Below are 25,538 nucleotides of genomic sequence, written 5' to 3' on the forward strand. Positions count from 1 at the left end.
TTTGTTGACGAATGTTTCTGTAATGAAGCAGTAAAACCGCACGTCAATATGTATTAATAAATACCATGGAGAGTTGATGGTTTCTGATTGGTCGAGACTCGATCACGTGGCCGGGCATTAACGGTGATAATGGACCGGCTTCAAAGATCAAGCGAATAAATGGCCCCTGAACCAGCATTGATCCAGCCCCGTTCAGCCCCATGCAAGTGTAACCGAGCTGGAAAGGTTACGCAGAAAAATTTGAAAGTGACACTGGGTATATATTCCACTATAAATTGATCAAAATTTTATTACAAAAAAACGACAGTCATTCTTCAGCAGTCTGTAATAACAGAAAACAGAAGAATAGAAATTAATTTATTTACAAATATACAATGACTATGAATCCAATATTCAATTATTTAATTATTTGAAATAACCATCTCTCCTTATCCTTGGCTATCTTTTATCATGAGAAATTGCTTTACTTGTTCTATAAACCTCAATTTCCATTGATTTGTTCCATAGAAATGTTTTTGCTGCGAATTTACAAGTACATTTCTTAGAGAGGCATAAAAATATTAAAGGCATAAAAATTTAATCAAGGAGAAATAATCTCCATAAGCACTTGCTATGCAATAATTTTACAACACATTAATCTCCAAATCTCCAAATCTCCAAATCTCCAATTTCCAAGGCACATTTCAAGCAATAATGTTTTACACACGTACCCAAATATTATGGATGCTGGATATGGGATACACTGGTCTACTCGAGAAGGCTTCTCTATTTGTGACCACTCAGGAACCACAGAACCACAAGCAGTAGCTGTAATAAAATTACTGTACATATTAAGTAATCTCCTAAATACTAATAAATGTTTCGATGAAGGAATATTAAATAATCATCAGTGCCATCAAAAAGTTTCATCTCCACAGTACATGTGTACACATCCGTAGTTATTCTATATTGATGAATTTACAATGCATTTTATACCGTACATCTACATCTTAACATTTGTTTGTTTAAACAGTAAGGCTCGTAAAAAGAGTATTCAATATTCTGTATTCGCACATCCATCCATATGTCTCATGGTTTTATTTCAGGCTAAAACATTCTCTAAGTTCTCTTTCCATCCACGCTATCCAAATTTGAGTTCCATAAAGTGCATTGACCCTATAATTCAACATATTTAGGATCGAAGTATGTGCAAGTATACAGTCAATATTACAAGGAAATTCGGTATCGAAAATTCAAGTCATCTTATGCACAACAATCTTCATACAGACTTGGCTTTAAACCTGGGAGATTTATTTTATGGCATAAAAATGTTTCATACAGACTTGGCTTCCAACCTCGAGTATTCATGGCATAAAAATGTGTCGTAAAGTGCTATTTAAGATAACATCAAAATTTACGAAGTTGAAACACTTACCGGAGCAGTTGTGGCCTGTGTACCTATGCCTCGGGATGTTTGGGCAAACTACACGATATGCATGTACATGATATGTGTATGCACATGCGGCGTGCTAACCATGGCAAAACCACGTGAGAAACACAGCAAAATATAGACAAGCTGGCTCGCAATAAGGTGTGGCTGGCAGCAGCAACGACAAGCAGTCAAGTGACCTACCCATGCTTGCTTACTCTCCAAGAAAACTAGCGAAAAATTCACGGAATGTGCGTCCGAAGCCCTATGCTTTTGAAACACTGCACGGAATAAAAGACTTTTTCGCACTGCATGTCATATGCAAATTGTTACGCAACTCGGTATGCTCTATTCAACGGAAAACACAAGAGGGCACTCGCAATGCTTCGACGACTTTCGCATCGCTGTTTATGCTAAAAATATTAGACATCGACAAAGAAATATTTTACAGACGGGACCTGGCAGCATGATTACAGGAATTTAAGTCTGGCCGGTCACAATCATCCGGGATTAAAAATTGTGTAATGAAAAATATTCTCAAAAGACAAAAAAATTATCTTGGCAGCTCTAGACTGAGTGAGACAGTGGACAGGAAATGTTTACTTAAAAAAAATCCTTCACCAGTTCTTCAGAATGAAGTTGGACTATGATATGTACACATGGTCGAGAGCACGATAAAAGAATGTCCACCACTAGTATATGACTAGTGAAATGAGATGACCTCAATGGACCTTAAATCTAAAACTCCCAATTTGGCCAATGATCAGACATACGAAAGCCCTAACTAAATGAAAATCTGGCTATCTGTTTCTCAAAATAAAACATTCCCTAAAAAAACATCCATAATATCAGTATTAATTAAAATGGCAAGATAGTGTGGAATGGTGGGATAGAGAAAATGGTAAAAATATGGCCCATCTCTAGCATGTCGCTAGAGAAATAGAGATTACATTTATCTCAATTGGTCCAAGAAACCTAATTTCTCAAGATGATCATATACTACACTATCCTTCACTATAAAAAAATCCAAGCATCTGGCTAACACCTACATGTATTTTAAAAAGAAAATCCTCAACATATACTTACAGGGCCTCTTTCATCCCCAACCTAAACATGTTTATTTATCCACGTTGGGTTAGCTAATCCCAACATATAGTGGTTAAAACGAAATTAGGACATGAAGAGAATAAAATTTACCAAATACTGGCTACTATCAATACGGATAAAAGGACTGTACAGTTCAAGAATGACATACAGGGTCTGCATTAGATCTATCCTGGGTTTTAAATGTACAGGTGTCATTCCTCCAAAAGTCTCAAATCTAGAGCAAATACTCTACTTTCTGCGACTATGAATTCAATATGTTTCAACCAGAGACTACAAACTAGTTATGTGAAAAAATCAATACACGGACAATACAAGTACAGGCAGCATGAGCAAGCAATTAGCATGCATTACCTTAACACGTATTCTACGCAGCGTCAGTAAAGAAACAGATACGATATGCTACAGCGGTTCGCGGATACGAGAGACTGAGCAACAAGCGGGTAGTAACTGCAGTGAAGATAGCAGGGCAGGGAGCAGAGCATGAGGTACAGAAGCCAGAACTGTCCCTGGAAAGCTTAAACCTGCAGATATAAAAAGAAATAAACTACCACGGTGTTACTAAAATATTCACACAATATACGAGTATATACTCAAATGTGAAATATCTATAACGTCGACTCCAAGGCAAACTTGATTTTACGAAAATAGCTGATCTTCAATCGGACCAATCAAACAATCAATCTGTTCTATGTATGTGATAAAGCTGTTTCTAACATGCAAAACTTCCATTGTCAAAACGACATGCTCAATGGCTACAAGTTAAAATACAAATGAATATGCAATATTAAAATGTTAAAAATCTTGACTGCACGACACTGTTCCCAGTGAATATGTTTACAGTTCACCATCAGTGAAAGAGTTCCGTAGCTGAATACTAGCAGCACACTCCACGGCCGCTCGGCTGAAAAACAGGTAATGTGAAGAATGGCTCTCCAATCTGTCCCAGACGACGGTGCCAAACTGTGGGGAAGATGTGTGTAGCTACGTATAAAAATACTCTCACTTCCGACGAACATCTGGGCAGCTGTCTGTCCGGAGACTAGATGATGTAAAACGCACTGCTGCAGCAAACCACCCTTCTGATGAAAGACGCTTCTCTCAAGAAGGTTGTCATCGAAGATGATGATGATGATGATGATAATAATGACTGTCGTTTATATTTGATCAAATGTGTCACAAATAAGGATGTCTTTTATGACATCCTGCCGACTACGCCATTTTTGTAACCGAGCTGGAAAGGTTACGCAGTAAAATTTGAAAGTGACACTGGGTATATATTCCACTATAAATTGATCAAAATTTTATTACAAAAAAACGACAGTCATTCTTCAGCAGTCTGTAATAACAGAAAACAGAAGAATAGAAATTAATTTATTTACAAATATACAATGACTATGAATCCAATATTCAATTATTTAATTATTTGAAATAACCATCTCTCCTTATCCTTGGCTATCTTTTATCATGAGAAATTGCTTTACTTGTTCTATAAACCTCAATTTCCATTGATTTGTTCCATAGAAATGTTTTTGCTGCGAATTTACAAGTACATTTCTTAGAGAGGCATAAAAATATTAAAGGCATAAAAATTTAATCAAGGAGAAATAATCTCCATAAGCACTTGCTATGCAATAATTTTACAACACATTAATCTCCAAATCTCCAAATCTCCAAATCTCCAATTTCCAAGGCACATTTCAAGCAATAATGTTTTACACACGTACCCAAATATTATGGATGCTGGATATGGGATACACTGGTCTACTCGAGAAGGCTTCTCTATTTGTGACCACTCAGGAACCACAGAACCACAAGCAGTAGCTGTAATAAAATTACTGTACATATTAAGTAATCTCCTAAATACTAATAAATGTTTCGATGAAGGAATATTAAATAATCATCAGTGCCATCAAAAAGTTTCATCTCCACAGTACATGTGTACACATCCGTAGTTATTCTATATTGATGAATTTACAATGCATTTTATACCGTACATCTACATCTTAACATTTGTTTGTTTAAACAGTAAGGCTCGTAAAAAGAGTATTCAATATTCTGTATTCGCACATCCATCCATATGTCTCATGGTTTTATTTCAGGCTAAAACATTCTCTAAGTTCTCTTTCCATCCACGCTATCCAAATTTGAGTTCCATAAAGTGCATTGACCCTATAATTCAACATATTTAGGATCGAAGTATGTGCAAGTATACAGTCAATATTACAAGGAAATTCGGTATCGAAAATTCAAGTCATCTTATGCACAACAATCTTCATACAGACTTGGCTTTAAACCTGGGAGATTTATTTTATGGCATAAAAATGTTTCATACAGACTTGGCTTCCAACCTCGAGTATTCATGGCATAAAAATGTGTCGTAAAGTGCTATTTAAGATAACATCAAAATTTACGAAGTTGAAACACTTACCGGAGCAGTTGTGGCCTGTGTACCTATGCCTCGGGATGTTTGGGCAAACTACACGATATGCATGTACATGATATGTGTATGCACATGCGGCGTGCTAACCATGGCAAAACCACGTGAGAAACACAGCAAAATATAGACAAGCTGGCTCGCAATAAGGTGTGGCTGGCAGCAGCAACGACAAGCAGTCAAGTGACCTACCCATGCTTGCTTACTCTCCAAGAAAACTAGCGAAAAATTCACGGAATGTGCGTCCGAAGCCCTATGCTTTTGAAACACTGCACGGAATAAAAGACTTTTTCGCACTGCATGTCATATGCAAATTGTTACGCAACTCGGTATGCTCTATTCAACGGAAAACACAAGAGGGCACTCGCAATGCTTCGACGACTTTCGCATCGCTGTTTATGCTAAAAATATTAGACATCGACAAAGAAATATTTTACAGACGGGACCTGGCAGCATGATTACAGGAATTTAAGTCTGGCCGGTCACACAAGCCAATGATTGGTCAAAATATAGTAACAGTCCTGCGGTAGCTTGTAACAATAGAGCACTGCACATGCGCTCAACCCCCATCGCGTGAGACTGACGCGCGCGTACGCAACACAGTTGCTAGGGATGCGTGCGTGCGCGCGCGTAAGGAAGTTTTGAAACGACATCGTACAGCTGTGCAGTATATACTGAGGATGTTTACGACGAAAGCGTAGATCTACGATTTATTTTCTTTGAACTCTTCCCCACCGACATATTTACCTTTCCTAAACCAAGCATCTTTGTAATTCCGGACACAAGGAATGTGTAAACGAGATTTCAGCTTCCTCCATCAGGTAAAGATATGAAAACATTGTTGTAATTTGTTTCGCTACGGCAGCAGTTTCTGTTGAGTTTACGTAGCTGTTTAGCTAAAATATGGCCCATGAACATGAACACAAAAAAAGTCTGGAAATATCGCCGAAAGAAAGTCACAAACTTGGAGCATTTTAACTGTTTATTTCGTTAAAAAGGTATTTATTAATGGGAATAACAGTGTGAGGATCCGGTCTTCACTGCGTGATAATGACCGGGTGTGGGGGGTGACCGCTGTTAATGGACCTCGACTTCGTCTCGGTCCATTAACAGCGGTCACCCCCACACCTGGTCATTATCACGCAGTGAAGACCGGCTCCTCACACTGTTATTCCCTTATGAAAAGATACAGGCCTATGCATCAGATTCCGGAGTAAAACCTGTACATTTAAAACAACCACCTGTTTGGCTTACTTTGTGCAGCTGTAACCTTGGCAACCGTCGTTGTTGTCAATAGTGGCGTAGATGGAGCATTTTCTAATAATAAGAATGAAAAGTCAAACAAATTTCATTGCGTGCAGCTTAACGTTTAGCTTGGCAACACAGATTCAATGTGTGACTTGTTGAGAGTTATTCATATCGAATCATCCAACGAAAGAAAGAGAGCTTTCTAGATTTTGTTCGAGTCTTCAAATTGCCTATTTCACAAGCTTACTTGAAATAGAAAAATGTAAACACTGTCAAGAATGGAACAAAGTTACACCCTACCCAGTGGTTAGGACTTGAAAAGACAAAATAAGCTGATTTCAGACAAGGGCGGATCCAGAACACAATTTTTGGGGGGCCAAAAAAATGTGGTCCCCCAAAAAAGTGGGTCAAAAAATTACGGCGTGGGGTTCGGGGCCCGCTTAAGGGCCCCGAAATTTTTTTGGATTCTAGATGCTCTGTGGGGCGATCTGAGGCAATTTCTGACCACTTTAACCAATGTTTTTTGAGGAAAAGATGGTGGTGTACTCATTGCCTGCCTTTATTGCGATGTCACATTAAAAAAAAAAAATTGGTTTCGTTTTGGGGGGGGGGGGGCCCATGGCCCCCTTTGGACCCCCCCCCCCCTGGATCCGCCCTTGACTTCAGAACTAAGAGTACAAATCTGAACTATTTAACTCTGGCATAAAAATGCGTATTAATTCAGGAACATTTGCAGCAACGGTGTCTTGCCCAAGGGCAGACACGATCGCAGTGCTCCGCAATCAGAGGCCTTTCCCAGTGTTTCACTTGGCGAAATTACACCTACTTGATCGCGCATATGACCTTTCACCTACTTCATCTATCAGGAGGTAAGAGTGCAGAGTTTTGTTAGTTTTTTTGCCAATTGCTGTCGAAATGTCACAAGCGCTGCAACCTCGAAAAAAATATTTGGCTATAATTTGTGTCTATGTGCAGCTTGATCTTGTTAAGCACAAACTAGTGAAACAAAACAAAGCAAGAAATATTGTGGAAAAGAGAAAGGAACATGTGATTCAAGAAAATGTTTTTCTGGAATGAAGATTATGTTCCTTACTTGGGATGCTGTGGTCCAATGGTTACGGTGTTCGACTCGTGTGCCGTGGTACATGGGTTCGAATCCTGACCGTGGGAACATGGTGCTTGTGCTCTTGAGCAATGCACTTTACCATTATTGCTTCCTCCTTCGGATGGAACGTAATGTCGTAGGTCCAGTGCATTGTGAAATGCACGTTAAAGAACCCAGTAACACTTATCGCTAAAAGAAGGGGTTTGCCCTAATGTTTCTGGCAGTGGCTGCAATATGCGCCGAAGCACCTTGTAAACCCTTATAAGGTGCTACATAATGGGTCTCATATTTCTCATAAACTTCATAAGTTGTCTTTAATAATAGACATAATTTCCAGGCTCTTGAGTACCTAATTGTTGGTAGATACGTGCGCTATGTAAGACTCCGGTATTCATATTATTGTTATTATGATTAACTCACGATCGTGCTGGTAAACACGGCAGCCCAATTATATATTTAATCGTAAGCATTTTGGACAAAACTTGGATAAATCACTGTAATTCAGTCCTTATAAAGGCTGTTTCATAAATCATGTGAATGCAAAGCGAATTTGACGTCACCAAACATTCACTGCGAAATTTGCCAGAGCTGAAATCTGTTATGTTTTGAAAATTCTCAGCATGAAAACATGCTGTGATGTCACGAATTTGCAATAGCGTTCACGCTCACGCTGGGCACATTCATCCCTTGTTAGTTGTTACTTCGCCTTTCTGGTAAAAAAAAAAAAGCAGCTCCAAATTATTTCTTTGCAGTTTTGAACAGAAAACCTTTGACCAATAGTCATAACTGTAAAACCAGTCCTTACAATCCTCCCCCTTTTCATGTCTTCCCCGTTTGTGAAATCAATACAGAGAGAACTCTGCCACGTTCTCCAGCTCCCAGCCCATACACTCGTAATTATGATTAAACGTGTAATTAGCGCTAATTAGCTGGCTTCTTAATTGGACTTAGCACCAATTATACTTTTCTTAAGTATGCAAATACAATTCAGTACACGATAAACTTTCGTAGGGTTAACGCATTTGGAGAGTATTTTCTAGTTTTGGAAGCTTTCGGAATATAATAACATGAACAGCGCCCTCACACAATCATAAATTTACGCCCATGCTTATACCACCCAAAACCTGGCGACACGTCACTGGCTGAACACAGGAGAAGCGTGTCTTCGAAAGGAAGATTGAAGCATCATCACCTACCGACTGCGTACAAATATAAATGCTCGGTCCCTGCGTTTCATTGGATTCTTAGCAACGTGTATACGCCGAGAGAGTGTGAGGTCACCTCCCTATTTCACGCTCACTACCTTGACAATGGGTCATGTGCTTTCCGTAACGACAAATTGCACGTACGTTCAACACAAACAATCACCCACTCTTGTTTTACTTTACTCCCCGAGAAATTGTGTGTGGGTGTGTGTGTTTTACTTTGTCCCTGTAATATAACACTCTCCCATAGACAAAACACACACACGTACCTCAAAGACCGTTTTGAACAAAAGACTCAACTCCCGAGGAAAGGATCTGTTGTTCTCATGGGCGTCACCAGGATTTGTCTAAAGGGAGCAAGGCACTTTTCCCCTCGAAATCCCTGGTCTTTTCACAGCGTATTCTCGATTTTTCAGTTTTCGAGGGGGCAGGGACATTTGCCACCCCCTCCAATCCATTCAATTAATAGCAATATGACTCCACGCCTCTCCTTTTTTTCTCTCTCTCTCCTTTTTTTTTTTTGCCTTTTTTTGCCCCCCTCCACACCACCCCCCCCCCCAGCCTAGCGACGCCCATAGTTGTTCCTTTGTGTACCTGTCCTCGGGGACAATGTAGAACAAGTACACAGAAAACAATTGTACGTCGTACTTTTATGATACAACTCCACAAATTAGTGCCTGAAAATGTCTTTTATTTTTCACTGCAAGAGAATCAAGCCAATTATGAAACCCGCCACCATCATGGCGACCCCAACAGTGGCTGGTTGGCGGTGAACGCGGTGTTCTTTCGAAAACACTCAACGATTTACTTTCTTGCCCGAAAAAATACAATTCAATTCCAGTCAATGTCAGTACAAGTCACACCGAGTCAACCGAAATAAACCGGCACCCAAATCACAGCCACGGACTTCTAATGCGAATAATCAACGGAACCCACATAGTGCTCTGACTAGGTATCGTACGAAACATAGCAGGGTGGATGGCAAAACAGCGAGACTCGAATGTTTGCCTTCTTGGTTTGGAAACTGCACAGAAACACGAATACGATCTGAAGAAAGTCTGTGATATCTGTTGTACATACATTATCTGTAACGTTTGAGAATCAATTAGTTGAAATTTAGAAATTCGCTACAGGACCGGGGCGGGGGGGGGGGGGGGGGCTTTCGCTGGATGTAACAGTAAAGGGGCTGGACACGATTTTCTCAAGGCGGCGCTGTTTACAACTGACATCATGGTAAATTTCACACCAAAGGTTATGCTATTCAATTCCACGGGAGGTTAAAATAAAACACTACTCGCGAAAAAATCGTAAGGCGCTCGATGCGGTGCGTGCGTGACCGTAGCCAGTTTAATACCGATATACATTATTGATTAAAGAAATCAATGTACCGAAACTTGTACCCCGCCGTCCGCACGTAATACTGCACTGGTGCAAGATTGATAGGGTAAGGTACCATACTTTTCTTGCCAGACGTCATATCGTTCACACGTGTATTGCTGTCGCAACGCGATAACGCGAGGTGACTCGTGACTCGGACTTGAACTCGACCTTTGTGACTCGTGACTCGGACTCGGACTCGACCTGGAGGACTCGGGACTCGGACTTGAACTCGAGAAATGTGACTCCGACTTGGACTCGATGTTTCGTGACTCGAATACAAGTCTGTCATCAGCCGCATTGATTCCGAAGAATCGGGGTAGTCCAGAGTTTGGTGTATGACCGTTGGGTGTAAATAAGAGTGAACCCGTTGGTGATGATAATAAAAGTAACCAATGTGGTTGCATAAAAGCCTCCTTCACGTGTTGTTAATTAACTTGCCGGCTTCTATTGGCCGATACCGAGACCCACGCCATGTCACACCGAGCGACGCTAATGAATATGCTAATATGCCCGTCATAATTGTGTGCCGGGCCGAAATTGGTCAGCCGTAGTGACTACGGCGCTTTGCTGAACAATACATATGGGCATATAGTTTTTTTGATCCTCTTCGTGTAACACTAGCGTCCGAAACAACAGATTTTAAGCTGAAATTCGGACGTGCTTAGATGATATAAGTGTTCAACTACTCGTGAAATAACAACATGGGTAAATTCCTAGAAATTGGGATAAATACATACATTTGGGGAAGTTTTCGAACGATTTCTTCCAGACTTGAAGGTCAGCTTTGACAGTAACCAGTGTGACGTTTCAGCATCGATGACGGCGATTTTTTTTACTGACTTGAAGTTAAGAATTTTTTCTGCAGTTAGAATTTAACATTTTAATCATACCGAGCATATTTTTTGAAAAACACAACGTTCAAAATGCCATGTTTTGGGGGATTCACGAATTTCAATGCTCTGTTACAGCGTCTTAAGTGCGTAATCGGATTAGCTTTCCCTAACAACGACCGACGCTTTGCCGTAGCAACCATATGGCTGCCATTGGTCGATACCGAGACCCAGCTTAAACACGCCGAGTGACACTAATGAATGTGCTAATCTACCATACTCGGTCAACAGTAGCGCCTACGGAGCTTTGCTGAGCAATGCACGTCGGATGTGTCAAAAGAAAATCCTCGTCGAAGTTTTCCATGGGGATGGTTCTAGTTGTTATACTAGCATGTGCAACAAAAGATTAAGCTGAAATTCGGGATATTCTTAGATGATATATGTGTTGAACTACTCGTAAAATAACAACTTGGAGAGATTCCTAGAAATTGAGCTTAATACATGAATTTGGGGAAGTTTTCGAACGATTTCTTCCAGACTTGAAGGTCAGCTTTACCAGTAACCAGTATTGACATTTCGGCATCGACAACGTTTAGAATGTCGTCTTCCGTTGTAATTTAACATTTCAATCATACTGAGCATATTTTCTGAGAAACACAACGTTCAAAAAGCCATGTTTTTTGGGGTGCATGGATTTCACTGCTCTATTACAGCTTCAAAGTACGTAATCGGATTAGCGTTGCCTAAAAACGCCAGAAGATATGCCCTAGCAACCACGTGACTGTTTCAATAAAAAATAAACCCCAAAACTGATGGCAAATAGTTTCATCCATTTAAAAGGAGTAGAAAATGCACAAAAAAGTTCACCGGTAACATTCGTTTCAAGTAGGCCTGTGATATTTGGTAGTAATACTAATACCAAAGCAATGTAATCATTTGGACATATGTAAATCATGGGTTTTGGCAGTGGTGTATCCAATAAGGGAAAAGTGCACACACGTCCCACTATAGAGGCATGTCCCCCACTTGCGTCCCTACAGCTCAGAATTCAGAGGAGGTTAAAAGAAGGGTGTTTTTTTATCAATTGGCAAAAAAAACCCTTGAGTTTTCCACTCCAGAAAATGAGGCTCCAAAGTGTCTTATGCAAATTGGACCCCAGTCACGTCACTGTCATACATTCATTTTCACCCCCCCCCCCATTCAAAGTTTTAGTTTTTCTGTTTCTTCATCGGTCACGACCTGAAGCTATTTCCAGCTGATTTAGCAGCAACACATTCCTGTTAATCACATTTCTGTTAAAATATAAAATACTTACAATTTTGAATAGTGCATGGAGAGAGTTTATTTCCAAAGTAAACTCCGAAATTGTAAGTAATTTAATACAAGCGAGAAAACGGACAAAAACGATGGAGAAAAGTCCATACCTGCAACCCTCCCCCCCCCCTCCGCCATTTTAAACATCTGAGCAATTAAAGGGAATTTCTTCATCATGTTGTTCTTTTGAGAGTATCCGTCAGAACTCTTAAAAGTATCCGTCAGAACTCTTTGATGCAAGACGCGCATTAGGGTGCAATTCCAATATCACTATCAATACTTAATCTTTCATCGATCATGAACCCGTTATAAGCAAGGCCATTATTGATTACAAGTATTATTTCAAATTACCATACGTAATCCTTGCCAGTGTTTTTCCTGGCATGAAAGCTTATGAAAGCCAGTGCCCTTAATGAAAGCCAGTGCCCTTGAACATGTGGTTCGCATTCCTGTAATAATTGCGGGCAGGAAGATTAGTAGAAATGAACTCCCTACTACGGTAGCCCTGACACTGCCTGGGAGAGACCCAGGGCCGACCTCGCAACACTCGGGTCCGGGTTCGTCGGCTAGAAGTTGACCACAAGACACTAGCGCAACAGCTGTGGCAGTCTGCATCAGATCGCTCGGCACGTCCGGGCGGCTCAAAGTCCCCATGATGGTTTGTAGAATGATGATGACGGTAGCCCGACACAAGCGTTCCACTTCAATGCCCTACAACAATGCGCATTACACGTACATGTGCGTGTACAAACACTGCCTTATGGGGTACCGGAAAATGGAAGGTACCCCACAAGGAATGCCCACCGACTTGCGGGGTACCGTTTTCGTATCCCACAGGTTTTTCACGAAATAGATATACCGATATATATTCGGTATGGATTTTACTCAACAACTAGGAATTTCCAAGGTGGGTTGATAAGTCGCAAATGGAAGAGTTTTAGAAAAGGGATATTAAGTCGGAATTTCAGCCAAGGAAATTAACTATGGTTAAAATAAGAGCATTTTGACATTAAGTGTGCGACGTTGCAAAATTTTAGTACACGAGAACAAAGGAAGTACCCCAGTCATTTATATGCCTATGTAAGCGTAAGAGTGTGCATGTATTGCAAAGCATTTGCATACATGTGGTGCAACAGTTAGCAATGGGTTGCTGCATCACTTGAAAATGCCATGTACATGTACGTTTTTAACGTGATGGTCCGGATTCGACGCATTAGGGCGCGCGTTATGTACTGTAATATGCGATAAGCGCTGTGAGTGGATTTACTATAATGGCACAGCTCAGACTTGACAAAGTCTAATGTTGCAGCTATTCCAACACCAAAATTGTCAATTGTCTTTTGTATATTTTCTGCAGTAAATGTTCTTGTATTTGGTGGTTCGTTGCTGTCTCAGTAAATGACAGTAAGCCAATGAGCAATATTTTCTCACAAATGTTTTCATTGAGCAATATTTTTGGGTTCCCAATTGGAACAGAACCCCTAAATTGAATAGTGTCTTCCTGAATTTACATCATAGTACAGCGCCCTTATTTGTCAAGAAAAGCATGGGCAATTTTAAATGCTAAAATAAAATTGCGCTTCTCAATAAAAAATAAATCCAAAAATGGATGGCAAATAGTTTAATCCATTTAAGAAGTGTAGAAAAATGCACAAAATATGTTCCCGGTAACATTTCATGGACCCTTTCAGTGGGCTTATTATTTATTTGGATGAAAATACTTATACCAAAAAAATGTAATCATGTGGACATGTATGTAGATCACGGGCTCCGGCAGTAGTGTATCTAAAAAAAAAAATCTAATAAGGAACAATTGCACACACGTCCCACTGGAGGCATATGTGCCTGACGTGCGTTCCTCACCAGCTTAGAATTCAGAGGTTAAAAGAAGGGTGTTCTTTATTAATTGGCAAACAAAACTTGAGCTTCCCACTCCAGTAAAGTGTCTCATGCAAATAGGACCCCAGTCACTTCACTGCCATACATTTTTTCAATCCCCCCGTCAAAGTTTTAGTTTTTCTGTTTCTTCATCGGTTACGACCCGAAGCCATTTCCAGGGAATTTCTTCATCATCCAAGTATCCGTCAGAACTCTTTGATGCAAGAAGCGCATTAGGGTGCAATTACAATATCACTATCTATACTTAATCTTTCATCGATCATGAACCCGTTATAAGCAAGGCCATTATTGATTATAAGTATAATTTCAAATTACCATACGTAATCCTTGCCAGTGTTTTTCCTGGCATGAAAGCTTATGAAAGCCAGTGCCCTTGAACATTTCGGTCGCATTCCTGTAATAATTGCTGGCAGGAAGATCAGTAGAAATGCACTAACTACTACGGTAGCCCTGACACTGCCTGGGAGAGACCCAGGGCCGACCTCGCAACACTTGGGTCCGGGTTCGTCGGCTAGATGTTGACCACAAGACACTAGCGCAACAGCTGTGGCAGTCTGCATCAGATCGCTCGGTACGTCCGGGCGGCTCAAAGTCCCCATGATGGATTGTAGAATGATGATGACGGTAGCCCGACACAAACATTGTTAATGTGGGGTTTTGGTGGGCCTAGAAGGCCAGCATACAGTCCTCTTTGCTGACTGACTGACTGACTCCCCCCGACTGACTGACTGACCAACTCCCCGACTGACTCCTCGTCAACTTGTGACTCTTTGTTGATTAAGTTCATGACAGTAAGCTAATGAGCACATATTACTCACAAATCGTAGAAACTTCAATGTTACAGTAGACTTGACTCAAGTCGGAATTTCTTTAAGTCGGTATCTTAAAAAAAAAGCCAACGAATCACTTAGTTTACGTCTTTCCAGATGCCCGACAAGGTACACTTCAGCGTGCATTCCACTTCAATGCCCTATAACAATGCGCATTACACGTACATGTGCGTGTACAAACACTGCCTTATGGGGTACCGGAAAATAATATGTACCCCACAAGGAATGCCCACCGACTTGCGGGGTACCGTTTTCGTATCCCACAGGTTTTTCACGAAATAGATATATATGGATTTTACTCAAAAACTAGGAATTTCCAAGGTGGGTTGATGTGTCGCAACTGGAAGAGTTTTAGAAAAGGGATATTAAGTCGGAATTTAGGCCAAGGAAATTAACTATGGTTAAAATAAGAGCATTTTGACATTAAGTGTGCGACGTTGCAAAATGTTAGTACACGAGAACAAAGGAAGTACCCCAGTCAATGTATATGCCTATGTAAGCGTAAGAGTGTGCATGTATTGCAAAGCATTTGCATACATGTGGTGCAACAGTTAGCAATGGGTTGCTGCATCACTTGAAAATGCCATGTACATGTACGTTTTTAACGTGATGGTCCGGATTCGACGCATTAGGGCGCGCGTTATGTAATGTAATATGCTATAAGCGCTGTGAGTGGATTTACTATAATGGCACAGCTCAGACTTGACAAAGTCTAATGTTGCAGCTATTCCAACACCAAAATTGTCAATTGTCTTTTGGATATTTTCTGCAGTAAATGTTCTTGTATTTGGTGGTTCGTTGCTGTCTCAGTAAATGACAGTAAGCCAATGAGCAATAGTTTCTCACAAATGTTTTCAGTGAGCAATTTTTTTTGGGTTCCCAATTTGAACAGAACCCCTAAATTGAATAGTGTCTTCCTGAATTTACATCATAGTACAGCGCCCTTATTTGTCAAGAAAAGCATGGGCAATTTTAAATGCTAAAATAAAATTGCCCTTCTCATTAAAAAATAAATCCAAAAATGGATGGCAAATAGTTTAATCCATTTAAGAAGTGTAGAAAAATGCACAAAATATGTTCCCGGTAACATTTCATGGACCCTTTCAGTAGGCTTATTATTTAATGGGATGAAAATACTTATACCAAAAAAATGTAATCATTTGGACATGTATGTAGATCACGGGCTCCGGCAGTGGTGTATCTAAAAAAAAAATCTAATAAGGAACAATTGCACACACGTCCCACTGGAGGCATATGTGCCTGACGTGCGTTCCTCACCAGCTTAGAATTCAGAGGTTAAAAGAAGGGTGTTCTTTATTAATTGGCAAACAAAACTTGAGCTTCCCACTCCAGTAAAGTGTCTCATGCAAATAGGTCCCCAGTCACTTCACTGCCATACATTTTTTTCATTTCAATCCCCCTGTCAAAGTTTTAGTTTTTCTGTTTCTTCATCGGTTACGACCCGAAGCCATTTCCAGCTGATTTAGCAGCAACACGCTTCTGTTAATCACATATCTGTCGGAATTGCTGGCATGCTTTATAGACTGGCCACGAAAGGCGAAAGAAACCATGTTTTCATACTTGCGTATAAGTTCGGTATCAAGGACAAATTGTATATTTCTTCAAAGCATTTTGTAAAATCGAAGATGTACTTTACTCTATATCCGATTTTCACCCGGAGAAAACTGATTTTGATCGCTGTTTTCAATCATAGACATTGTTAAGATATTCCATCTTGAAAAAAAAAAAAAATCGAAGGACGAAATAGGACCATGCTTAGTTATGGAATATACACTTAACAAATTTCAAACTCTGTCGGCTCGATTGTAATTTAGTTAGTGCAGTGATGACTGTTCTCCGTCCAATTAACCTCCATAGATTTCGGAACGAGGAACCAGTCTGCTGGCAAGGCGGATCTCTTTGCAAGTGCAAACTCCGAACGAGGAACAAAAAAAGTCATTTTCGTTAAAATAGGCCAACATAATACTAACAATTTTGAAAAGTGTATGGAGAGGGTATATTTCCAAAGTAAACTCCGAGATTTCAATGAATATAATACAAGCGAGAAAACGGACAAAAAGATAGAGAAAAGTCCATACCCACCCCCCCCCCCGTCATTTTCACCACCTGAGCAATTCTAGGGAATTTCTTCATCATCCAAGTATCCGTCAGAACTCTTTGATGCAAGAAGCGCATTAGGGTGCAATTCCAATATCACTATCTATACTTAATCTTTCATCGATCATGAACCCGTTATAAGCAAGGCCATTTTTGATTATAAGTATTATTTCAAATTACCATACGTAATCCTTGCCAGTGTTTTTCCTGGCATGACAGCTTATGAAAGCCAGTGCCCTTAATGAAAGTCAGTGCCCTTGAACATTTCGTTCGCATTCATGTAATAATTGCTGGCAGGAAGATCAGTAGAAATGTACTTACTACTACGGTAGCCCTGACACTGCCGGGAAGAGACCCAGAACGGTTAACGGTACAATCATAAAAAACTTGTGAGAACTTGTACCATGCTACGAAGATGTTATACATTTTGTTACGTCATCATGACGTTATCTGGTATCAAATTACAAGCGATTTAATCCTAAAGGGGTCGGAGGGTGGAATCCGCCCCCTCCCCTCAACATTTTCTGCGACAGCCTCTAAAAAAAATGTTTTCGCAACCCGAGCTGTTTTTTTTCTTTTGCCCTTTAAAACAGCTCACGACCCTAGATGTTATGACTTTTTAGCCGTGAAAACTGAATTTTCGCATATACGTCGTGTACACAGAGCAGAATTGCCATTTGTTCATATGAATAAATAATTAGCCATAATTCCAAAATCCTTTGACCCATAGTCATTACATTTCTTGGGTATGTTTGACAAGTGATATCCTGTAATTTGAGATTTCAAAAGTTATCCGTGGCATGGTTTATGAATCTCTTAAATTATTCATTGAGTGGTCGGGTACAACCCGACCACTCTTTGGAGTTGTTACGATTAATTTGAGTGATCGGGCACAACCCGACCACTCTCTATTATTGTTACGATTAATTGAGTGGTCGGGCACCACCCTACCACTGTCTAGAATTTTTCCGATTAATATTTCTTTCTTTCTTTCTTTCTTTCTTTTTCCGGACAATAATTCTCCGCGGGTTTACTCCGTTCAAGATATTTAAACCGTTCAAGATATAAACTTGTAACTTCGAACACATATTGACCCTGATCCCGAGTAGTGCATATTGTCCTGACGTCATGATGACGTCATCAGGTATCAAATTACAAGCAATTTAGTGTTTCTATTTTTTAATCATTACAAATCGATATAAAATCAACCGTGAGAGACCAGAACTTGTTTTTAACGGCAGTCAATAGAATAATACCGGGTCTTCAATTTACTTCGTGGGTGTCAAATCATACGACCCTTACTTCCGGTCGAATCCGGGTTGAAGTGCCTTGTAATTTAAAAATTGTAAAAGATATGAACGTGCTTTCAACGATGTTAATCTTCGGCAAGAAAGTTCTTTTCGAAACTGTAACCGATGACGTCATGAAATATTAGAGTGCCCTTTAGCGGCAGGTTGTAAAATGTCCAAAATGCATTTGAATAGATGTCTGTGGCGAAATTTTCTGTAATCTTTTAAAAATTGGTATATATGATGACCTTCATGCAAACAACGCATGTGTGAAGTTTAAAGCCGATGACGTCATCAGACCGGAAGTTACAACGAAAAGACTTTTTATTCTTCAAAATTCGCTAAAAATCAATCGTGAGAGATATAATCTTAAATTGTCCATTAAATGATAGATTAAACATTGGCGTTAATTGTGCCAGGCGCATGGCTTGTCAAATTTATCATACACGTGACCCGCCGCCGACAAAAATACCCTTATTACTAGTAGTCCGTCGCTCAAAAATTCAATGAACGCATAGCGCGTGGCCGATCGGCCACGGCATAGGGCGCGCGAGAATAAATAAATGCCTGTTATTGTAATGATATTTCTGGTTGTTTGCATTGGTTATGAATTTTGAATTTAATTACTTTAAGCTTTGTAAATGACAAAAGAGCAATTTTTATTCAGGAGTGGGGGGGGGGGGGGGGGCGTAGGCCCTGTAGCTGGCAGCTATCGACCAATCAACAGCCGTGCACACTTTTAAATCTTAGGCTGCGTCACAATTTCTTAATGCAGCTCTGGTTTGCATGTGCAGGGTCGCGTATAGTGCGCCGGGTATAAATGGAGCAACGGATTTAATTCGTCGAAGATCTTGCGGTGTTCAGGTCTAGCTTTGTTTAATACCTGCACATTGATAAAGGCGGAAGTCCTCCACAGTGACCAAACAAAATTGCAAGATGGCAGGAGAGGAGGGAATATCCACTACGACGGTTTCATGTGTAAAAGGGAGACCAAATAAATGACCAACTATTTAGTTTAGTGTCTTTATTTCAACATGCATTTTGTTATGTCTTACCCAGGATAACAATGTTTATTGCAAAAACAACTTGCTTAGACTACAAATTACAATTTTTGTGAATGATTGCGTAACAAGACAATATTTGGTTTTGATTGGATTGGATTTGCAATGGTTTATTTTATTTCAGGAAAAATCTGAATTGCGGTTAGTTTACATTAAAACAAATTAAGAGAGTTTTAGTAATACTCATGTTAACCTAAAATCTCTCAGCTCTGGGGGACGGGGGCGATTCTAACCCCCTAAGATCTCGGCCATCGAGTAACGAAAAAAAATTAAACGTAGTACATGCATGGAACAACTCTTCATATACATACCCAAGAAATTTCATGATTATTGGTCAAAGGGTTTTGCAATTATGGCTCAATAATTATTGTTATGTACGAGTGGCAATTCTGCTCTGTGAACACTACGTATTTGGGAAAATGCAGGGAAAATATGGGATTTTTTTTCGCTGCGTAGCAACCCGTTGTCCGATTTTTATGTTGTTGTATCAAAAGATGCGCAAGACTCGAGGCTAAAAAGTCATAACAGCTCGGGTCGCCAATTCTTTTTTTTTTTTTTTTTAAGGCTATCGCTGAAAAAGTTGGGGGCCGGGGCGGATTCTGCCCAGGCCCTTTTAGGGTTCAACAAAATGATGATTAAACAAGAAAGGACGTATTGATATTAAAGAAAAAAACATTGGTCATTAAATAAAACTAAATTTTGTGAAGATAGGTGCTCCTTTTACGTGTGAAACCTAGTAAAAAGTCCCAAAAATAAAAAGAAAGGTTCCAAGCACGCCAACCTTTTTTTTAATATTATTTCACACGTTATCAAGTGGGACATGTGATTACTGGTGATACATTTTGATATGCTAGTGAAACGAATAATATTTTTATTTCGCAGAAATATTATACACATTTTTATTAGTGTAAATGGGACACCAAAAAAAGGGAGCAAAAACAAACACCGGAACATGTCTCCATCTATGGAAAGCTTGAAGGTGTGGTAAAAATGTCTGTGATTAAATTCAAAGCCGTGAACTAGGCTATTTTCTGCTTTCATAAAATCACACAGTCATGCAGGCGCATCATGAAGGTGAAGCTTTCAATTGCTCACCGATGACAGTACGTATGATGGCAAAACGTTGACAAGATTTCCTATATGAAACGGTGTGAAAAATACTGTCCAGTCAGGCCAGTGATGATGTGGCCGTGGCCACACCTCCAACCTTCATTGGCCAATTAAAACACTCCACTTGACGCTTAACGCCACTGAAGCCTTCACATCGGAAGTACATTTACCGAACTGGGACCAGACGAACGTTTATAAGCAATGCCATCTCATCTCTTAGTCTCACCCTGCAACTGCAATTTGGTTTGTGACACTCAGAGGTGTAGGAAGACAACTTGTAAACAGCATGGCTTTCATGCGAGCCTTGTGCTTCGTCCTGTTGGTGGGTTTTACTGCGGCATTTCAACCAGACTGCTCGTCGAAATGCCCACCTAAGTGTCCACCGATGTGGACCTTCTACAATGGCAACTGCTACCGTTATTTCGGCACCGTCAAGACCTTCGCTCAGGCTGAGAATCACTGCAAGGAGTTCACTCAAGTCGGCCAGTGTCACCTGGCGTCCGTAGCCAGCGTTGAGGAGAATTCTCTGCTGCTCACGATGTTGAAGTCGGTCCGTGGGACTACTACATCCAGCAGCATGTGGATCGGCTTCACTGACGTGGCAGAGGAAGGGAACTTCATCTGGACAGATGGGTCAGCGGTCGGCTTTACCAGATGGAGAAGTGGCCAGCCCTGGATCAAAGCTGGTGAAGCGGACTGTACCGAAATGGTAAGCGGATGGGATGGCGAATGGAATGACGACCCATGCGGCTCTACGAAAGCCTACATGTGCAAGATGGCAACTTCAAAGTAAATCCCACCACAACGGACGACCACGGAGATTCGTAAGAACAATTTTGTAACATCAAACCTGGAACAAAACGACACCAAGTCGATGTCATCGCCATAATCGCCAAACTGTTCTACCAAACGGACACTCTCTAACAGTTTCACTTTAAAACTAAACGGTTGAATTTCGAGGTGTGGACTGCTGTCCGGCTACACAGTGAGAATGAACTTCACACCTTCATGGCTTACACGTTTAAGAACACACGCATCCTTTCAAACAATTTGGCTTTGACCAAGTATCAAGGTTAATAGTGAGACATCCATTGAAGACCACAACCATTGGTGAACTAATCTGCTGGTTTAGGCGTACGCTTAAGCCGCACAAGTATCTCCAAACACTTAGGAAACAAGGAACAAAAATAGTTTTCAATTAAAATCCTCAGATTACAGGCTCCAACAGTTTTTGCTTCAATTAACTGGACACCTTGCTTTAATTTTATATTCATTTACTCTTGAAATCTCCTATAATTTGCTTTGTCGTTTAATGTTCGAATTATTTTTAATTTCTGGTAAATTCTGTTATCATTAGAATGTAAGTTTATTGATGTTTAAAGTTCAAATTCTTGTTATTGTTTATGTATCAGTAGAGAACATTTGTTGGTCAATTCCACTGTCTAAGTGCAAGTCTATAAGCTCTGATTTTCATGGATGGACTAATTAAAGATATTACGTTAGTGAATATAAAAAAAACCTGGATCCATTTTAATTCATGCCGAACACACCAGATAAATTCAGTCCATTCTTGGATAATTTGCAACGAAATATTAAGAACCGATACCAGTTGTCAATGCTTAACCTACCCGCCGACGAATTACCACTGAGATGATGGAATTTTTTTTTCCTTTAAGATTTAAAATTCTAAACTTTACATTTTTCTGTCATCATTATCCACGATTGAGTGTCTCAAAATAGTTCCAACGTGTTTTAACTAAAATTTGTTTCTTTAATATTTTTCTTATTCTTAAAGTTGTCGAATTTTTATTGCCGACTTTGTTGTTGTTATTTGCATGATCAATCTTATTTTACTCCTTAAATAATCGTAGATTAAAAATGTCGCATGAAACATTGTGATGTTTGAAGAGATTATTTTTCAATTTTGAATCGAAAATGACGTGCCACGAGTAGTAATTATCAACGACAGACTGTCCCATGCAGTATTCAGCTAACTATTGACGTCTTTCTTGAATGAAAGACCCGTTGAACAAACACCTCGCCAATATGGCCACAGCCAAACGTCTAGTAATGTTTGTGGGACACATATTAAACATTATTATTTTGAGAAATTGTGCCTTTGATGATGCAGGCCTGGCATTTGACAAACTGTCATGAGCATGTCATGAGAAAGATGTTTGGTTATAGGGTCACAGAAGATTTCTCCATTGAAAATGAAACACAGGTAGAATAACAAGCAGTTCTCAACGTTTATAGGCGTTGCTACGCAAAACAAGAATAACAAGCATTTTTTTTTTTGTCAAAGCCGCGATTTTGTCATTACGCAAGGCCGGATCATGACAACACATTTTTTTAGGGGGGGGGGGGAGGGGTGCCAAACATAACTAGGTCCAAACGTTTTACGCCGTTTTTGCAAATTTAATATGAAAAGCAAAGGAAGGTGTGGAAATGTATTGCTTTGGTTGAGTTTTGTGGGTGGTGTACGTAATGATTGACTTTTTTGCGACGTTAATGGGGCCATGGCCAACGGGGCCATGCCCAGCCCCCCCCCCCCCCGCCCCCCGGACCGCGGTTGTCATCAAGTTCTATCGTTATATCATAAACCTTTACCCCAGGGTTTTCCCTGACCCGATCTTGTTTATAAACCCTGCGACCTTTTAACTTTTTTTGTTTGCTTTGATTGGCCACTTCGTACGACTGTACTCTTAATCTACAGATATTGTGAAGAGCGCCCTCTCAATGGCAACAAACCTTGCAATTAGACAGCAATAGATGGCGCCCTAAAAATACCCAAACGAACATGTCTTGTAACTGGACTCCGATTATTATAAATGTACGGAAGTTAGTACAGAGACCGTTAAGGGTGCAGTGAACTAATTCAAGCGAGAATTTCTACGCCAGCTGATTAGCATAAAAAGTGACCCCCCCCCCCCCCCACACACAATTTCTTTTGAAAACGGAGACCGTTTGGCTTTAAAAGCGGTGGAATTGTTTAAATATACCCAAGGATCAACTCCCTGGTTTTGGGGCTTCCATCTGAGGGCAGGCTTTTCATCACAGATGAAAAAAATGGGTCCGATTTGCCTGTGAAAGTGGAAGGGTGCCACTCTTAAAATGGCTACATGCAGGCTCGGGAACTATCACTTTTCGGGAGGTGATTTTATTTGGGTGTGAATATTTAAAAATGTAATTGGCTAATGTACGTAAAATTGAAAAGAAATGAAAAGATGAAAGACAAGACAATAATTTATTTTTTGTTTCAGAAACCCCAGTGATGTTGGCTTGCATGTTACTTGGCCCTGAACTTTGTTGATTTTACACTGTTTTCAATGGGGATTGAATTAGTACAGTGGACCCTATATTTCAAAATGGCGGCCTCCAGTACTCATGCGGGCGGGGGACTTGAATATATATTTTTTTTGTTTACGTTCGTCGGAGAAGTCGATAGAGAGACAAAAAAATAGCTTTGGGAGACAGTTTTCTGGATTGTGAACAGAATAAGGCCTGGACAGGGCATAGCCTCATCCAAAGTGCATTATTGATGTACATGTACATGATATTCAGACTTAACTGGCTACAGTAATATAACTCTACCTCAGGCCGACTTCAACCCTAACGGAGGGTATAAACCTAACGGAGAGCACCCCTAACGGATCGTAACCCTAACGGGGGGCAACCCTAACGGATCGTAACCCTAACGGGAGGCAACCCTAACGGATCGTAACCCTAACGGAGGGCAACTTTTGTGAAACGTAACCCTAACTGGAATGGTGGTGGTGGGGGGGGGTTGTTGTTGAAGGGGGTACGCGGTGTGGGTGGTTGGTTAGGGGTGGGGATGGGGTGGGGGGTGGATGGGGGTATCCTTTAAAGACATGAGCATCCTAAGTAAAACCTTCAATTACCATGAAACATTTCCTCCCCACCCTTTTCAAGATAACCACGCCCACCCCACACAAAGGAATTTAATATTTAAATAATAAACAAAAATCAAAGAAAACAAGCAAACAAAATAAAAATGCTCCCATGCGCTCAGCCAACAACCCATACACCCACACCCACGCACATTTGGCAACAATATAACTAAATTAAAATGATGCTATCATTATTTCTGAAGACATTGCAGATTCCGTATGTGTGCTGGTTTAAAACTGTGCAAAATGCTATAGACTGGCCTTGAACATTTAACCTCATAAACGGCCAGTGCATCATTTTTTTTCGATTTTTTTTTCTACAATTGAGGTCTGTCATTAATTCTTGATCTTATAAGTAGTCATTTTGTGTCAGGTGATAAAAATCAATCTGTTTATATTTTAAAATGGCGGCCTCCAGTACTCATGCGGGCGGGGGACTTGAATATATTTTTTTTTTTTACGTTCGTCGGAGAAGTCGATAGAGAGACAAAAAAATAGCTTTGGGAGACAGTTTTCTGGATTGTAAACAGAATAAGGCCTGGACAGGGCATAGCCTCATCCAAAGTGCATTATTGATGTACATGTACATGATATTCAGACTTAACTGGCTACAGTAATATAACCCTAGCTCAGGCCGACTTCAACCCTAACGGAGGGTATAAACCTAACGGAGAGCCCCCCTAACGGATCGGCTGCATTCTATAGGCTGCATCCGAATCAGTTGTCTAGAGCTAGGTCTAGGTCTGCGCCCATTGAAAATACGCGGGGACGCGCTGACAATAGACGTAGCCGTAGCTCTGGAAGCCCGTTTCGGACACGGCCATATGACAGGAAGTTTACGCTATAATAACAATGTCTCATTTTATACTATAAAAGTGCATTCTCTTTTGAATGAAAGCGTAAGTCATTTTATATTTTATTATTTTCTCTTTCGTTCATTTCATATTAGTTACTGATATTTTTAAAGAAAATTGAATTCCTATAATTCCCTTTTTTAAAAAAATAGTTAGGTTTTTCCAACGGTGGTCGGCTGACCACCGTTGGAAAAACCTAACTATTTTTCAACTACTGCTCCAACTTTACACTTTTTTTCAGTCCAAATGTTGTTTGCTATTGGTTACATGTTCATGAACGGGTGCAAGCCAGCTAGACTGGTTCCCTTACCTTACAATTTTCCGGCATTTATAAATTGATCCATTTTATCTTTAGTGGAGTCAAGGAACCAGACTACTTAAACATTTTTGTTTTTCGTAGTTTTTACAGCATTTTCAAACACAAAACGTCAAACA

At 40.2% G+C, this 25,538-nt stretch overlaps 1 protein-coding gene and 2 long non-coding RNA genes across 5 annotated transcripts; 1 reads left to right on the forward strand and 2 right to left on the reverse strand.

Moving 5' to 3' along the window:
• Window positions 1-223: 223 nt before the first annotated feature.
• Window positions 224-3,757, reverse strand: LOC119736010. Of its 2 annotated transcripts, XR_005272256.1 has the most exons (3): window positions 1,415-3,757; window positions 711-807; window positions 224-322 (listed from the first exon to the last, which is right to left on the reverse strand). It is a non-coding gene; the product is annotated as an uncharacterized LOC119736010 (long non-coding RNA). The 2 variants fall into 2 exon arrangements; XR_005272255.1 differs by lacking the exon at window positions 224-322 and having other exon boundaries at window positions 480-807.
• Window positions 3,758-3,764: 7 nt separating this feature from the next.
• Window positions 3,765-5,434, reverse strand: LOC119736011. Of its 2 annotated transcripts, XR_005272258.1 has the most exons (3): window positions 4,944-5,434; window positions 4,240-4,336; window positions 3,765-3,851 (listed from the first exon to the last, which is right to left on the reverse strand). It is a non-coding gene; the product is annotated as an uncharacterized LOC119736011 (long non-coding RNA). The 2 variants fall into 2 exon arrangements; XR_005272257.1 differs by lacking the exon at window positions 3,765-3,851 and having other exon boundaries at window positions 4,009-4,336.
• A 15,102-nt stretch (window positions 5,435-20,536) lies between these two features.
• LOC119735474 (alpha-N-acetylgalactosamine-specific lectin-like) lies at window positions 20,537-21,400 on the forward strand. The gene has a single exon (XM_038209175.1). It carries the CDS (start codon window positions 20,625-20,627, stop codon window positions 21,129-21,131), a length of 507 nt encoding a protein of 168 aa, XP_038065103.1. The 5' UTR covers window positions 20,537-20,624; the 3' UTR covers window positions 21,132-21,400.
• The last annotated feature ends 4,138 nt before the right edge of the window (window positions 21,401-25,538 follow it).

The sequence above is a fragment of the Patiria miniata genome, unplaced genomic scaffold (genome assembly GCF_015706575.1).
Source record: "Patiria miniata isolate m_02_andy unplaced genomic scaffold, ASM1570657v1 HiC_scaffold_29, whole genome shotgun sequence".
NCBI classification, from domain to species: Eukaryota; Metazoa; Echinodermata; class Asteroidea; order Valvatida; family Asterinidae; genus Patiria; species Patiria miniata.

What these genes read in the sequence shown, in the direction of transcription:
- LOC119735474 (XM_038209175.1), top strand. Translation starts at nt 20,625, where the DNA reads ATGGCTTTCATGCGAGCCTTGTGCTTCGTCCTGTTGGTGGGTTTTACT.